We start from the raw sequence: 18266 nt of genomic DNA, 5'->3' as shown, positions 1-18266 counted from the left end.
ACTCATAGAACGCAAGGTGATGAAAAAACAATGATATTGTTAATGGTAGAACGCTAAAGCACAGCATGCTAGCAACATGCTAAAACACTCTCAGAAGTTTTGTCTCCTAATTCAGCCCCTTTAAAGCACCAACACTACAAAAATACTAATTGGAAAAACTCACTAGTCAATTACATGGATCAACTTGTTGGTTGATGGATGACCAACCAGCCAACCATCAAGACAAAAACGTACAGATTGCGTGTCTAAAAAGAACAGGGAGCATGCAGACAGTGCCAATGCACTGTGCTGATGATGAAATTGTGTCATGTACACTGTGCGCGGTATATACGAGGAAGCGGAAAACGACTCAGTTACTAACGTAACCTCGGTTCCCTGAGAGGAGGGAACGAGTATTGCGTAAGTAGCTTACCCCCTCGTAAAGGGCCCCCCATCCTATTTTGGAGGCATCTGTCGTGATCATTTTTCTCCGCGTATTTACGCCCAGACTCACGCCGGTTTGATACCAGTTGACGGCTTTCCAGGGCGTCAGGGCTTTTATACAGCCGTGATTCGCTCTGATCAAAAAGTGGCCTGAGCGCCACGCGTGAGTGGGGACACGGCTCTTGAGCCAGCGCTGGAGAGGACGCATGTGCAACAATCCTAGCTGGAGTACCGCTGATGCCGAGGCCATGAGACCGAGCATTCTTTGAAATCGTTTGACGGGGGCGTGTGCGCCCGTTCTGAATGATGTTGCAAGGCGTCGAATAGAGAGCGCGCGCTCTGATGAGAGGCCCGCTGTCATCTGCACTGAGTTTAGCACTATTCCCAGAAAAGAGATATTCTGGCTGGGGGATAGCACGCTCTTTGTAAAATTGATTCTCAGACCCAGGCATTCTAGATGGCTGATAATCCAAGATCTGTGCGTCGTTAACTGACCCTCTGATTGTGCTATGATTCAGTATTCGCACTCCCCGCCGTCTCAGGGGGGAAAGTGCCGCGTCCATACATTTCGTGAATGTACGGGGGTCCAATGATAGGCCGAATGGTAGTACTGTGTACTGGTATGACTGTCCCTCGAAAGCGAATCTCAGAAAAGGCCTGTGATGAGGCGCTATCGGAATGTGAAAGTAAGCGTCTTTCAAATCCACTGATAGAAACCAATCCCCGGGGCGAACTTGCGCGAGGATATGTTTGGTTGTTAACATTCTGAACGAGTGAATCATTAAAGCTTTGTTCAGATGTCTGAGATCTAGGATGGGGCGGAGGCCACCGTCCTTTTTCGGGACGAGAAAATAGCGGCTGTAAAAACCTGCCTCGCTCATAGAGGGAGGAACAGTTTCTATAGCGCCCTTCTCTATCAGTTTGAGCACCTCGGTGCGTAGAACAAGTGACACATCTTTCCTCACTTTCGTCTCGACCACCGCTGAAAAGCGGGGCGGTCTGCGAGCGAATTGAAGTGAGTAACCCTGTTTTATTATGTTCAAAACCCATTTCGGCATGTCGGGGATTTTTTCCCAGGCTTTTGCTCGCACAGATATGGGCTGAATGCTGGCTGGGGGCATGTCGCTGTGACGTATGGGCCCCACCGGCAAATTGCCTTGTGCTAACACTGAGTTTACAGCTCTCAGAGGCGCAGGTGCGCGCTGAGCAGCCGTATTGAGTGCCGAGTGCAGAGGTGCGTGTAAGAGTACAGGCACGCGCGCTATCTCCGAAATGCTTGCAGCATGAGTCGGAGAAATGCTTGAAACTGTATGAACAGAGTTTTCGGGTGGGGGTACATACATCGTAATAGGCACGCGCGCCACTTTCATGAAGTCTTCCGCTCGCGGCGGGGTTTTTTTGGCTATGCATACAGTGTTTGTGTGTAGGGGTGCATGCAGGACAGCAGGCACACGCGCTACCTTTATAGTATTTCCCGCTTTTACTGGGGAAGTGTTTATAACTGTGGGAACAGTGCTTGTGTGTAGTGGTGCATACATGACAATAGGCACACGATCTACATTTATTGGATGTCCAGCCTGAGCTAGGGAAGTATTTGGCACTGTTTGGACAGTATTGGTATGTGGGAATGCGCACTTTAGTGTGGACATGTGAACCCTTAGTGACACAGGCAGAAAATGACTCTTTTCGTGATTTCTGTGTGTCGCCGTTAAAACGACGAGTTCTGTGACTGCCCATTGACTGCTGTACAGACATTTCCAACCGCCTGTAACGGGACTGGATAATGTTTTACATGTTTTAGAGAGAGTGGTCCGGCCTTTGCGAGACACGTACTCTCTCTTTTTCTTCTTATTGCTAGGAAGACTTACGAGGCTCCGGGTTCACCACGATCTTGGGCCGAGGACCTCGTTGCTCAGGCGGCTTTCTTCGGCCAGCAGAACGCGAGCGGCGTCGAGCGTCCGTTTCAGGTCTGCTCTTCGGCTTTTGGGAGACGGGAGGGGCCGCCCTGGCTCTCTGCTGCTGCTGAGGCGGTCTCTGGTGAGACGAGCTGGAGCGCTTGGGCAGGAAGTGACGCATAGCTTGCGAATCCTTCCGGGCCTCAGTGGAGCGTTCAGTGAATTCTTTTACTGCTGATCCGAACAGGCCGCTTGGAGCGATAGGCGCGTCAAGGAATGCCGCCTTATCCGCGTCCTTCATCTCTGTTAGCGTCAGCCACAGATGGCGCTCAAGGACAGTCAAATTAGCCATGGCCCGGCCGAAGGATTGGGCGGTGGCCTTCGTGGCTCGCAGGGCTACGTCAGTGGCGCTGCGCAGGTCCTTGAAAACTTCAGGTTCAGGTCCAGACTCGTCCATGGTGCGGAGAAGTTTGGCCTGGTAAACTTGTAAAACCGCCATTGAATGAAGTGCTGACGCAGCTTGGCCGGCGGCGGCATATGCGCGACCGGCGAGAGCTGAGGTGGATCTGCAGGGCTTCGAGGGATGAGAAGCTTTGGCTTTCCATCCGGCGGTGGAGGGTGGGCACAGATGGTTGGCCACAGCCTCCTCGAGGGGCGGAGTTCCCTCGTGGCCTCTTTCTCTTGCGCTGTCCACTGAGGAGAGCGAGGAAGAAAAAGAAGGCTTCAGGCGAGCAGAGTGCGGGGCTTTCCACGACTTTGTGAGTTCGTCGTGCACTTTGGGGAAGAAAGGAGAGGGTCTCTGTCGAGGGGCCTGCCGGCGCCCCTGCAGGAACCACTCGTCCAGCCGGCTGCGGGCGGGTTCTTCCGGAGAACACCAGTCGAGCCCGAGGTCTTCTACGGATTTGGACAGGATGCGGACGATCTCAAGAGTCCATGCTGGTGCCCGTGCCCGCTGATGTCGATGGCGCCGGGTCGAAACTCGAGCCCGGCCAGTCGTCGGATGCAGCGTCAATAGAGAGGCTGTCATCCTTTTCATCGTCATCCCCTGACGCGCCGAACGAGACGAGACCCACCGCTCTGCTGGAGGGGTGCTGGTCCGTCTTCATAAAATGGACTGGCGGCGGGGAGATCTCAGGCAGCGGTGAAGCACGCGGGGACTGGGCCGGCGTGACGTCACCGAAGTCTATGTGCTCTGGCAGCCTCTGTGAGCGGCGCTTTTTCTTGCGCGGCTCGAACGGAGGGGGCGGCAGCACGGTGGAAGCAGGCTCGATTGCGGCGAAAGCGGCAAAGCGAGCGCGCAGCTCGGCGAGGCCCAGGGAGTCACATTTGGGGCATCCGCCCTGAATGAGAGCAGCTTCTGCGTGGTCCGGTCCCAGGCAGCGAGTGCAAATGATGTGACGATCCCCATCAGGAAGAGGGCCTCTGCACGAGGCGCAGGCTGAAGGCATTTGCAACAACGCCTTGAAAAAATTGCTCTTTTACTAATCAAAAGCGTCGCAGGGGCGAGCGCTTGCAGTAAAGGATATAGCGTTGCGCGCCGGATGGCGTAGCAGAAGGCTTCGAATGCGGCTGAATATGCCGGCGTCCTCTTAACGGTCCTGCTGTAGGCTTTTCGACGGCGGGCGAAAGACTCCAACAATCCGGAGAATCCAGCGAAGAGAAGGTCTTTGCTGAAGGAAATTAAATCTAAAGGAACTCGCATGACGGGGTGCCCATTATATAGCCTGGCTATGCTAATTTCGGCGGGCTCTGAGCGCGCGAACGCGAGGCGCGCGCCCATTGGTCGCGCGTTCAGAGTCGCCCCGTCATTGGTTCGAGCAGTTGCCGCAGCACAGCCAATGACCGAGCTGCCTCGCTCATTACTGTCTGCTGTGCAGCTGCAATGCGTTTTACATAAAGACTTCAATATTTCTCGAGAAATGGAGTTTTCCCATAGCGTAAGCTACTTACGCAATAGGAGAGACCTCTCGATAGGGAACCGAAATGTACTTGACACACCTGACTGCACAGGAGGAGGAAAGTCATACAGGTGAGTAAATAATGACAGAATTTTCATTTCTGGGGAAACTAAAAATATAATAACATAAAAACGAGGTTTCAAAACTAAAATGAAAATCAGCTATGAACTGAAAAACATGGCAGAAAGGTGGCACCATACTATCTAGTCAAGTTCAAATAAACATGTATGGCCTCTTTAATGTGGTGAGTGTTGGTCAACCCACACAAACAAATAGAAAGAGAGTGAGCTGTATGGTTGAGAGCCACTCCAGATGAGGCTCTTCTGTGGTCAAAGCATTTAGCTGTCTGCATGATACTGGGAGGGTAGAATTGCTTCCTGGTGGTATCCTGTTAAACCACAGCCCAGAAAACATGCCCTCCACTAAACACTGCCAGCATCGACCTACAGCTGCAATAAACTTGACATTTTCCTCAATTGGCAATTAATTTGGTTATTTCCTTATGTACACAATCAGGGTCCAAAATTAACCAAATGAGGGTACAAATATAATTTGGCATGCAAATAAAACAGAGCTACTTGCCAGTTGGCTGGCACCTTTATTAAGAACTTAATAATGCATAATAAAACATAACACTTGTTTCTAACACAATTGTAAGAATAGCCACTTTTCCACCATTGGGTCAAACGGTTCGGAGCACGGTTAAGGCCGATTTATATTTCTGCATAGAATCTAAAGCGTAGGCTACACCTGACGTACACGTCTTAAAAAAATTTAACTGTGCGCCGTGTCAATGCAGATCACAACAGCTGTGATCGGTCCACTTTAACCAGAGACCGCCCCACAGGATGATAGCAAGGATGTCTGAGGTAGCGTCTCATTTTATCCAGGATTATTTTAATATCTATTATCACATTGTAGTTGGACCATAAAAGCAATTGTATCAATCGGGAGGATCTGTTATTTTTTTATTCTGTTTGTATTTCATTAGGTTAGCAAAACACAACAAAAATATGTTTACAGCGTATAAACTTAACCAAAAATAATAAAAGAAAAAAATTAACCGGGCCATTACTTGATGTTAATTTGATATGAGAGTGAAATATGTTTTGTAGGTCAGCAAAATGTTTCGACCTTAATGTATGTTTGACTGTATGATGTTCAGTAAATAATCATATTTCATATGTTATGGGCATAGAACACTTGGTAAGAAACCACCTTGTAAGAATTGTTATATTGCCTTTATGCTTTGTAAAGTCTTTAAAAACGACACCCATTTTGTGTTATTCAGGTGAGTAGTTATTAAATAATTTGATGATTACTTTTTCATCGCGGAACATCAAAAATATGCCAAAATATTCAGGTATTATTCATATGCAAGCGACTCAAGACCAAGTGCACAGTAATTTCCTCATTTATATTCTGCCTGCAATGCAACATGTATAATAAATATGGACCTACATTTCAGCATGTTCACATACTTTGAACTCTTGAACTTTGAATTTTTTAAGCTGCAATAAATTAATAAATACTTTTGAATCCAGAAATTACATTGCTTGCATTGTTTTGTTTATTTATGAAACATAGTTAGCATTTGGCTGTGTATTCAGAATGACACAGACACATCAACGAAGAACTGTAAATGTAAATCAACGTGTTGGCCACAACACGGAGCCTACGCCGTAGGTTCAACGCAGAAGTATATTGGACTTACCACCAGCAGCAAACCGTTTCAGGCACAGATTTCTCATTGCGGTTATCTGTCCGGAGTACGGTAAGCCAACCATGCTGGTAGAATGCCATTAGTGACGCAGCGACTAACGACTGGTCACCAGCTTAGTAAGTCCATTCTAACTCTGATTTCAAAGCACCACACATGAAAAGAAATAGTAACTGTGCTTGGATTCTGATATCGGTTACTGTAATGGCATGCTTCTAAAACGATAACAGCACCAGTGCACGATCTATATCAGTGACTGTTGCAACTTCTAAATGTTTTCCTCAGTGGAAAAAGGTATTATAAATAGATGTTTATCAAGGATAAAAAACAAATCTATTCTGTGAGTTTATAAGGTTCTATGTGGCACTCGATAGTGAGTTAATATGCTCGTGTGTGGTTATTTTTGTATTTTTCAAAAATGCATGTCTAATATTTAAAAAAGTCAAAAGTTCTTTCTGTCTACTAGCCAGAGTGACAAAACTTTAAAGTCCTATTTCTCACACTTACACCCTGTCCCAGACAAGAGCAGCATGATGCGACAAAAGCAAATCACTCCCTATAATAATCAAAGATTCTGTCCACACTGGATTTCGTCACGCCTTGTCAGATGCCCCTGTATTTTGCGCTACCCGCCCTGGTGCTACTTCTGCTAACAAGACAAATAAACAGTGTCTTAACCTGTTGATACAAACCCCCTTTTTGAGCACAAACCATGAAAATGACATACCTGAACTTAAATGGTTGTATTTACTGACCCTTTGGAGTATGGACACAGTTGTAGTATCTTTTGAATGAAGACACTTTGGGATTTATTTCCCAAGTTTCAGAATTAATATATGTTGTTATTTTTTAAAGTTGAAAGTTGAAGAGAAGCTGAAGTTTATAGTAATGGAAATATTTTGTGCTGAACATGTTTTTATAATAAAAAAAACAATAATAAATGTACCAAGACAACCCAGAAATACAATGTTCTCAAAACCACAAGTCTAAAGAAGTTACGTTTCAAATTTGAAGACGATCTAACAAAAAAATTAGGTTCCTGGAAGCTTTTTTCTCTGAAAATCGCTGGAACCGTACAGAGTAAAATTAAGGCTCTGCCTTTCAAGACGACTTGATTGGCTATTATGGATAAACTACGCCCCATTTTTAAAAATAAACTTTGGAGACAGGCTCATTTTGTTTATGAGACTAATAAATAAGATAATATACAGTTTTACAACATGAATGCTGCTCAGATTGCAGTTTGTTGAAGAACGATGACGAAGGGTAATTCTTTCAGGCGAGATCTCATGTAAACAATGGAGAATATCTCAATATTTCTCAGATTTATCACTTTTATGGACAAAAATTTTTCAATGAACACTTGACATGGACAATTGACCCAAGTGTGACGAACTGGATTCATCTGGCGATCACAATTTCATAACAAAAGTATGAAGTCCCGTTTTGATATTGCATGTTTTCATTTGTACTCCTGGTACAAATAACTAAATTGCTGTTTCTGGAGCATTGCTATCGTGAAACGGAGATCGGATATCAATGTTGAACCCTTAGACCTTTGACAATATGTATAATTTGTTAACATTCCTTACATTTATAGACGGTAAATTATATATTAAACGTAAGCAGAGTGACGTCACCACCGCATGTGGGGAAATGCGTATCAACAGGTTATTATTGCTCATCAGTAAAATAGGGTAGGATATATGCAAGTTTAAAATATTCACGACTTGTTTCCACAATAATATTAGGGATGCACTGATCCGATACCTGGATCGGTATCGGCTCCGATCGGAAGCTTTTAGACGGAACGGGTATCGGTCTGACGAGCCTGATCCAAATCTGATACTGTGTGTTAGTTATGTTCATTACTGTCAAGCTCCAAAAATGACATAAAAGAACCATTAAAACACAATTAAAAGCAGTTCTCATATGACTTGTGCATTTTATTCAAAGCCACATGAAGATGTTCGATAGCTCTGTGAATCACAAAATGCTGTGCATAATAAGTAAATATATAGTATGAGCAGCATCAACGCATTAGTGAATGGTGCTGCTCTGTTGACACAAACTCAAGCACAGGCTGGTGATGCACTTGTGGCTATTTTTAGCCTTCACAGCTGTACAACATTTGAGCGCTATTCAAGAACAGCATCTCAGATGTAGATGCTCAATAGTTCGGTTCACTTATAATATGCATTTATAATATTATAAGTGAGCATTTATAATGCATATTATAAGTGCATTTATAATGGCACCAGAGGTGCGTTTTTACCAGAATTTGAATAAGAAGTGAATTAAACTGCTGCGAACTTGCCTACAAACAGAAACATACAGGACTTCCTGAAGAGTTTAGAATGTCAAAATAAAAGCATGAGGGTATAAAGTATAGTAATAGACAATAAAACTTGTTTAGCAAATGTCTGTACAGACGTTGAAAACACGGTGGATTAAACCTTTTTTTTTATTATCATAAACCTGTAGTCAAACGCTAGCATTGCAAAATTGTTTATCAGTTTGGCTGCTATGAGACGCCTCTGATGACAATCAAGGTACCGCTGAAAATCACAAATGTAATCAATCTCAAAATTTAAAAAAGCCCCCTCTTTAACACATTTGTGTATAGTTGACAGGTATTCATCACTGAATTTCGAATTTGGTGAAAAGTCATGTCAAGCGTCTTCATTATCGATCATCGTTTTCATGATCGACCATTGCGGTCACTTCCGAGTACTCAGGTACTCGTGCCCATCCCTACTCTATTTACAGCTGAAAACTGTGTTCCAGATGGAAAAAATTATATACAAAAAGTTAAATGCATTGTAAAGTTAAAGGCCATTTCATGCACTCTTTAATCTCTAAGTAGATCTAAACTCTCATTTAAGATGAGCTAAATAGTGCAGTTCTGTTAAACAACCTTTGAAAAGGAAACCGTCCATCTCACCTTGTTGATGCTGCCGGCCTGTTGAGAATTGATGCCCATCTGCTGTGCCCCCTGTGTGAGAGTCTCGGCCAAAACACTGCCTGCTCCTCCAGGTGCTGTTGCCCCTGCTGCCCCAACCCCTACAGAAGGTACAACTTGAATAGTGCTACTTGGGTACTGCATTCCTGCCGCACCCCGGCCGCGGCCTACAGACCCAAGAGTTCCATTGATCACCTGACCCTGCTGAGTGCCCGCGTTCTGTCCCATCATACCGTGCGACTGGGCGCTGTTCAGAATGGTCTGGTTAAATCCTGTGCTGAGTCCCATGCCAGCTGTGCCAGCATTATTGCCCTGTGTACCAGGACCACCAGGTTTCTGTGTTTGCGAGGGATGGGAAGGGGATCCCTGGCCCAGGGGACTCTTTCCCAGCCTGCCTAGCTGATCTGCCATTCCCCCAGGCTGCGGACTTGCTGAGTTCAGCCCAACACTGAGGTTGGTGCTGCTACCTGGCCGAAGGAGCTCAGAGAGTTGCTTGTGCTTGGCAGCAGCGTCGGGAATCATGTTGCCATGACCGCCTGTACCTGTAGAACCTCCGTTAGAGGGAATGGACATCAGCCCCAGGTGTTCTCCGTTAGGAATCAGCTCATCTGGAAGATCATTCTCCAGGTCATCCCAGGAAAGTGAGCCCAACTCTGAAGAGAGAAAGAGAAATTGAGGGTAAGGCAATTGCTTCTCATCAGCCAACTCTTAAAATCTCCCATTTATGTATAAAATACTGGAATAGGTAGCGTCCACCCAACTATGAGAGATATGGAACACATGAGGAATTTATGTCAGGAATTGGGCCCCATCATTGTACAGAGACTGCACTTATCAGTTAAAAATGACTTGCTCTTATCATCTGATTGTGGCTGCATTTCTCTTCTAGAGCTTTTATATCTTAGTGCTGCCTTCAACACAACAGATCATGACATTCTCTTGGATAGGCTTGAGAATTATGTTGGCATTTGTGGACAGGCATTAGCTTGGGTTAGGTCCTGTCTCTCTGACCGCTAAGGCTGCACCTAACGATTATTATTTTTATAAATTAAGCTAACGATTCTTTTTCCGATTAGTCGATTAACCTAACGACTAATTTGCCGATTTTTCTAAAGATTTTTTATTATTATTACTTGATTAATATCACAATTAATTAACCCAAAATAAATATTAAAAACTTGTCTCATTAATATTTCAATATTTTATTAAATTATCTTTTCTTAAACACAAAGAACAACTTTCTACAGAAGATAGTCATACACATCTAGGATGGGCATGAGGGTGAGTTAATGATGAGACAATGTCCATTCTTGGGTGAACTATTCCATTGTTTAAAAGAATGTTCCAGGTTCAAACAACCTCTGTCAGCATAGCACATTTCAATCACCATAGAAAATACTTCAGACTTTCAACAGTATGAACTTACAATGAAAGTAAATGGGACCATGCATCTTGACGATTTAAAGGCAGGAGTTAGAAGTCTGTATTTTTGTTAAAACACATTCTTACAATTAACCAAAATGTCCAATTTTATCACAACAGTTTTATGCGAACACGTTTTAAGTCTTGTGGCAATAATTTTGAAAATCTTTATTTTGACAATTACTTTGTGGCTTAATTTGTTTCCAATATAAATGGAACACCAACTTTTGCTTTATTCAAAAACTGAGGAACGAGATACTCCCAGAATATTCCTTTTTAAGGTCTAGTCTATGCAGTGCTTTTTGACACTATCAAAATATTGCTCTAGTGGCTCCATCTTCTGAGGGAAAACCGCAGAGAGAGAGAGAGAGCTGCGCATCATTTCATAGGTTTTGCAAGCAGCCGTCTAAATTAATATGCCTGCGTGAGGCTTGGTCTGCAACAGAGTCTGCTAATGGTCCTAATAAATCTACCTTGTCTATTAAAACCTGGTAAAGAACGTGTATCTGGGAGACAAGTGACAGTTTACACGCACAAATACACAAACTAGAGTGTGTATGATATGCTGAAACAGCAGGGAGGAGGAAGACATTCTCAATCACCTCCATCACAGTGAGACACTAGCGGCAGCTGTTAGTGTGTTTAGCTGAGTAAACGCCACTAACACAGCGGGAGGGATGCTAAGGGATGATGTCATTAGTGCCCGGCAGAAAAACGTGTGAACAATACAAATTAACGGACTTCATTATGACTCCCTCCAGTTCCTCCACTGAGAAAGAGTTTGTTTGACTGAGCTAGGAACTCTGGGACTCCAATGATTTCGTATCTCATGTTGAGGCAGGTTTCTGAGATATTTTTAGCATTTCAAATAGCATACTACTATTTGAAACATTTCAAGCTACATACTGTGTAGCAAGTACTGCATGCGGCCTATCCCAAATAAGTGTAATTATTTCCACAATGATAACTAGATGTCACTTGCTGCATTATACATAACATAGTAGAAAGGTAGGGACTACAATGCAATGTGCTACTGTTTGAAACATTTACAATTGCATACCGCACGCATATTCCTTCACATACTACTTCTGAAATGTAATACATTTACATTTATTCATTTGGCAGATTCTTTTATTCAAAGCAACTTATAAAAAGAGGAAGGATACATCATAAAGGATTCATCTTAAGGATGAATCTTAAGTGGATGATCAAGTGCTAATGGAAGGGATGGGTCTTTAGATGCTTTTTGAAGACAGAGAGGGTGTCTGCCTCACAGATGGAGTTGGGATGGTTGTTCCATCATCAAGGTACAGTCAAGACGAAAGTCCAGGAAAGTGATTTGGTGCCTCTGTGTTGGTACGACAAGACACCTTTCATTTGTTGACATCAGGCTTCTGGTGGAAACGTAGCTCTGCAGAAATGATTGTAGGCATACAGACCTATTGACCGTTCTGTATGCCAGCATCAGAGCCTTGAACCTGATACATGCAGCAACCTGCAGTCAGTGTAGAGAGACAAGGAGGGGTGTAACACACGCTCTCTTGGGTTGTTGAAGACCAGACCTGCTGCAGCATTCTGGATCATTTGCAGAGGCCTAATTGCAAATATAGGAAGGCTGGCTAAAAGAGCATTACAGTAGTCCAGTCTAGATATGACAAGCGACTGAACAAGGAGTTGTGTGGCATGTTAAGAGAGCAAGGGGCTTATTTTCTTTGTGTTGTAGAGGGCGGTTTTTGAGATGTGGTTGGTGAAATTGAGTTGATTGTCTATGGTTACCCCTAGATTTCTGACTGTTTTGGAATGTGTTATTGTAGATTAACCTAGCTGAACGGTAAAGTTTTGCTCCACAGCAGGGTTGGCTGGAAAGAGGAGCTCAGACTTCCCTAGGTTGAGCTGCAGGTGGCGTTCCTTCATCCAGTAGAGAATCAAGCAGTCAACGTAGGCAACACACAGTACATACAACACAGTATGTTACACACTAGTATTCCATTTTGAACATCCTATGTTTTGGCAGTGCTGAAATCTTGTTGGTGCTGCCAACGAAAAAGCAGTGTTTCCCAGGCCACAAAATCTGTGCATTATTCGTTCTTTTCATATTCAATTAAGAATTCAAAATTGGAAAAACGCTTATTTCAGTAATAATTTACAAAACCAATGTTAAAAAACAAAACTTGTTTTTTGTAATTCCGATTTTATGCTCAAGTTAAAAATAAGAAATTGGAAAAATGGCCACGGGACACTATACATTTTGATAATTTGATTTTCCATCTAAAAAGAAACTAAAAGAAAAATGAATTCACACGTCGGTTGCCCTGAAATGCCCCTTTCTCCTCATTGGTCAATCTGCAGCATTGTCTGTCCCTCCTCAAGGCCTTTTTTTTTTACAAACAGTAAAAAAAAATTACTGTTCACTGCTGTTAAATTTATCAGATTAATTTGTCTTAATACTAAAATCTTTATCATATATTCTCCCAAATATGCCATTTCTAGTGCAACGGTGCCATCTCTCTTGACACAATGCCTAAAACACATAGCTAACAGTTTGTGCCAGCGAGCTCAAGCATTCGACTCAGATTGGGATAATCATTGGCACAGGAAGCGAGTGATAAAAGCGAGAGAGATGAATATCTATGCTCTATATAGGCTTATATATATATATATATTTTAGATTTTTTTAGATGTTTATAAATTAGTCCCTCATTGTATATGCCAAACATCTACTTAAAGTTATCATACCTCATGCCACCAAAACTGTTCTATAAATGTATAAGTGGTAGCTTTAACGCAGCGAGTTCTGGGCACTTCTGGCAATTGGATGCATTTGGGTATGGCATTCACAGTTAGGGCGGCCAGACCGATAAAACCAAGACAGTCCCAATTTTACAAGCGGTGTACCGCGTCCCTATGGACTTACATTTACATTTATGCATTTGGCAGACGCTTTTATCCAAAGCGACTTACAGGGACAATCCCCCTGCAACAACCTGGAGCAACCTGGAGTTAAGCGCCTTGCTCAAGGACACAATGGTGGCGGCTGTGGTGCTTGAACCAGCATCCTTCTGATTACCAGTTATGTGCTTAGACCACTACACCACCACCATTTTAAATTGGCATTGCTGTTTTGTTCTGAAATGAGAAACCAGTAGAGAGTAATGAAAGAATCGCTCACTGCAATTTCATTAAGAGTAATTTTCTCAGAGCGGGTAATGGCACAAAACTTCAGTGGCGCCTGCAGCTGTAAGGCCATACGCACTCTGCGTACCATGAACGCTCTGACTGACCGGAGATATATTTACTCTCAGAATATTTCACCAATCATGATATGCGTCCCATATTTCTGTTGGCTGTAAAAGAACTAGCAATGCTCAGTTTGCGAAGGAATAATTCTTTTGAGTCTGTTCTTTTCAGTGAATTGGCCAAACGGGCTTGCAAAATGGTCTGAATCGATTCGTGATTCAGTACAATTTGTTCAGACCACTCTCTCACTGAATTATTTGGAGTGGTTTCTCACATAGTAAAACTGTATCGGGATATTTACGGATACAGATAACAAACAGCGCTGTATACAGTGGAAATGTATGTACAATCAACTGAAACAAAATGCTGTCTTTTTGAGAGGTTACTTTAAGAAACTTCAGCTAGTACTGTGTAAAGTGAACAAGGGGCGGTTCAAATTGAATGCGTTTTTGCATCCGCTCGCACTGTTTTTCAATTGCATTCCTTATAAACATTCGATAGATAGATTTAGTTTGACAACTGTGTCATGTTTCACTGTGTTTTTAGCATCTCTCACAGGAGCGCTGCATTTTTAGATGCGGTGTCGAGATAAAAATAACTTCTTCACCTGATAGAAATGCGTCTCAAGATGCTTGCATTCTGCTCCATTGTGTTTTTGCATGAAAACGCGTCTGAGTGGTTACTGGAAGAAATGCTTTAGCCAATAGTTACATAAATGCTACTCATACTCAAGAAAATAAAAGAAATGCTTATCTTAAAGTCACCAGAACTGAAAACGTTTGTGCTGTTTTTTGCAAAAAAAGAAATATCCTGGGAGAGCATGCCCTCGCACCCTCCTAGATATAAGGTTTATTAGGCAAATTTCAGTGCATACCCTCAGATTAAATCTTGCAGGCGCCCCTGCAAAACTTCCCTCACCTAGCTCGCCGCCTGCCACATCTGCTGCTGTCTGTCTGCCAAGAAAAAAAATTATTACCAGCTAGATGCCAAAATCGAGGAAGAAATAGATCTTATGCTAAATAGCGCAGAATAAGATAAATAAACGTTATGTTAATATGCTTTTGTGTTTACAGCATAATGAAGTGCAAAACGAAGGTTTAGAACAAAAAGAATGAGCGAAAAAAGTCAGGGCACCATTTCTGCCAATTATATACCCTGGCTATACTTGCATTGAATCTAAACGCAAACATTATGATAACTCAGTTATTGTAACATAATGCCTGTTAACTGAGCTTCTTCAGTCGGGTTTATTGTCATTTCACATAATACAGTGCGATGAACAAAAGGAAATGTGGTTAAAGAAATATACAGTCTAACGGCTGCATCCAAGCAGACAGATAAAATTGTTGCTACTACGCAACAGTAATATGTGCCTTATGAGACAGATCTGAAGGCTGTGTGTAAATGCTGATTTTAAATTCATTGGTCGAGTTTTTAGAGTTATTCAAGTTATTTGTCTTTTAATATTGGTTTTGTAAATGATTAATTAAATAAGCATTTTTCCGATTTGTAATTCTTAATTACACATATTCAGCACTGTGCAGTCTCTCCATTGCTCTCATTGAGATTCAGCATGGGTAGCACTGAGGTTGCTCAGATCCAAAAGTAAACACAGACACGCACTGCCAGACACAGCAAGTGCTAAACATGAGGCGGGCAAGAGTAGAAATCATCCCTCCTCTTTTCTTCTCCCTTATGGTGCGGCTCCCTTCTTAATGACACACGTCACGGTGCCAGACTCATGCAAATGCTCACTTAAAACATTCAGCTGTCTAGTACCGAAGCCCAAACTACCGCCCCTCCATGCTTGGAATGGAGCCAAATTGCATGGTACATGGTAACCTAATAATATTATACCTACTCAATGAACTGGATTCTCTGGGACAGAAATGTAAACTGCACTGGGTAGGGGAGGTTATTTTATGATATATGTACGCACGGTAGTCAAATAAAGGAAAGCATCCATCACCATCATTTAAAGCAAGTGTGCTCACACTTCTATGGAATAAGATCTACTTTTCCATCATGTTATTGCAGCAAGATCTACCACACACAATATAAGAAAACACTTTTTTTTGTTTTTTAATTAACAGTATCAAGTATTCAATTAAACATTCAGAATGAACTGGACATAAAACTACTACTGGTCTTCCCTGAATGAATAATACCTTAATACTTTTATACAAGAGTTATTCAGGTAACATTATCCAGTCAAGAGGAGTGAGTGGTTTTGTTGTTTTCTTGTTATTCTTGTTTGATTAATATTAAGGATACACTAGACAGCAGCAGGTCTATTAGGTTACATTTAAACTTACAAGTTGTGCATTTCGAACAAATCAGCTTTCCCCCCATTGTTTATGTTCACTTTAACTCTCTCTGTTTACATGAACACCTCACAAAGATGAGCATTTTGGCGGAATTTTTAAATGTATTTGAACGTTTAGGTGTGAACGTTCTTGGAGCACACACACACAAGCCGCCAGTCAGTCAAACAGCACGCAGCTCTTTTGCTGTTCATCTGATCTTTTTCATCCAAACCATCTTCAAATAACTGAACCATTGTTTTACTTTTTACAAACCAGGTCTTCTTCAGCAGTGCGAACCAGAGCTGTTCCTCCCTCCATGTTGCAGGAGATGCAGAGGGAGAGTGGTGATGGGGTTGCGCGGAAAGTATGAGAGAAGAGAGATGCAAACACTCTTTATGGAAGAAATGGGTTATGTAACGCAACATCAAACTATATAAACATAAACAGTATTGTCTCACCCTATATCTCGTTATACCTTAAAATGCCGACATACCGCCCAGCCCTAATTCGAACACTGGTCACAGTGATGCAACAGTCTGAAGAGAATCTTGTTGAGCAAGTTAGTTAAAGAAGATAAAAAGATGTCAATTAGTGATGCACCGATAAGGAAATTTGGGCCAATACCGATCACCGATTGTTTTTTTAAAAAGTGCCCTTAGCCACACTTTTGCAAGTTATATTCTGCAGTTATGTTTATGCCCCACAGATTAAAATGACATAAATTGTGAATTTCGAACATTTACTTGTATTGAAAACAGTTATAAATAGTTCTGTTTTCAATATCAAAGGTCACTGTGACATACTGGCAACCAGTAAAAACCATGAGGGAATCATACACAGCAAAAATAAGAAAGTTGTCTATTACTAGCTCCAAAACTGCTCCTGTGAGGAATCATCACTATTTATAATTTGTTAACCACCTTTGGCATTTTGTTGCAATACAAATCACAAATTATTAAGCAAATGCGGGAAGACGCAGTGCCGTTATTTAGGGTTATACGGTTATATCTGTTATTAGTGGCATCGTGACCAACATCAGTCTGATTTAAATTGGGATCCTCAATTAAACTGGGAATAGCGCTGAGATAAGTTAATGATGAGATATTGAGAGCACCTGGAGAGTGTGCTTCTTTGACTGACACTGAGAGCGGTCATGTTGAAGGGGGAGAAGCTAATAGCACTCATGATGGCTCAAACAGTCTCTATCGCCACACAAACCATCTGATTGACACAAATGACTATACATCACGTATATTCAGATTTGTATTGGCATGTTTATTTGTTGTTTAATTCGTTTTTATGCCCGTTTGCAGTGTCTTTATCCTCTCCGTGCTCACTGTGCAGCGAGTCAGAATAACTACCGTAGAAAACGGGCAGCTTAATAGTCATACATGATATTCATACATGTTTTAAAACAGACCGCCATATTCTTATAAATTATAGCATGTCTGAAAGTTTAAAATCGTGAATGATTAGAACTGCCAACATCTCACCCTCCAGAGGCCACTCGGTCATGCATCAAGATCTGAGCAAGCTTTCATTCATTTCAGTAGCAGTGTATGTGGTATTCCCTGCGTACTGCAAAAAAGATCAGCTCTGAATCTAGGCACGATTGTCGCCAACACAACTGAATCAAAGTAATAAAATCAGCTGGTTGGCTAGTGACTACCTCAGCCTGTTGTCATGTTAACCGGTATAAGGCTAGGTAGCCACATGCTAACTAGCTAGCTATCCAGATAATATGATATTGTTGTGTATCGAACAAGACAGAATTGACAACGAAATCCAAAAATCGACTGAACACAACAAAAACTCAGACATCGATTTTGCCGCACCAGTGGAAATGCAGCCTGAGAAATACAAACGCCTTGTGTTTAAGTGACACACAGTAAATATCGAAAGCTTATCGTAGATTTTCTTTATCGTGATATATATATCGATATCAGCAGTCTGTATGTATCGTCTACAGCGTTGACTGAACTAAAGCGTATCACAAAGTTGTCGAAATGGGTATGCATCGAACCTGTCCATATGGGCATGCACAACAAGTAACAGCATAAGGAAATAATGTGTATATCCTTGCCTTTATGTGACTATATAATCTCTTTTAAAAACAGAGGTTTGCTACTGCCCAACAATGCAAGAAAACATAGTATGTGTGTTCAAGGGACAGTGCTTTGCTAAGAATTTGTGCCCGCATACTTGCGTAAAGTATGTTCAAGCTTAAGAGAGGAAAAAGAGAATGAGTGAGTTTGAATGAGTGAGGATTTGTAGAAATGGCGAATATATCCATTTAATTCCTTCTTGGGTGAAGGAGTGTTTGCTCACAAAAGACTGCAAGAG

General features: G+C 42.3%; 1 protein-coding gene across 1 annotated transcript in view; it reads right to left on the bottom strand.

Annotated features, from left to right (window-relative positions):
• The window catches only part of LOC127639427 (CREB-binding protein-like), a 72132-nt gene that overhangs the window by 47859 nt on the left and 6007 nt on the right, over positions 1–18266 (bottom strand). The window contains 1 exon segment of the mRNA XM_052121437.1: positions 8941–9611. Coding sequence (XP_051977397.1) covers positions 8941–9611 — 671 coding nt within the window.

The sequence above is a fragment of the Xyrauchen texanus genome, chromosome 48 (assembly GCF_025860055.1).
Source record: "Xyrauchen texanus isolate HMW12.3.18 chromosome 48, RBS_HiC_50CHRs, whole genome shotgun sequence".
In the NCBI taxonomy this organism is placed as follows: Eukaryota; Metazoa; Chordata; class Actinopteri; order Cypriniformes; family Catostomidae; genus Xyrauchen; species Xyrauchen texanus.
This window is presented reverse-complemented; position numbering and strand designations above follow the sequence as displayed.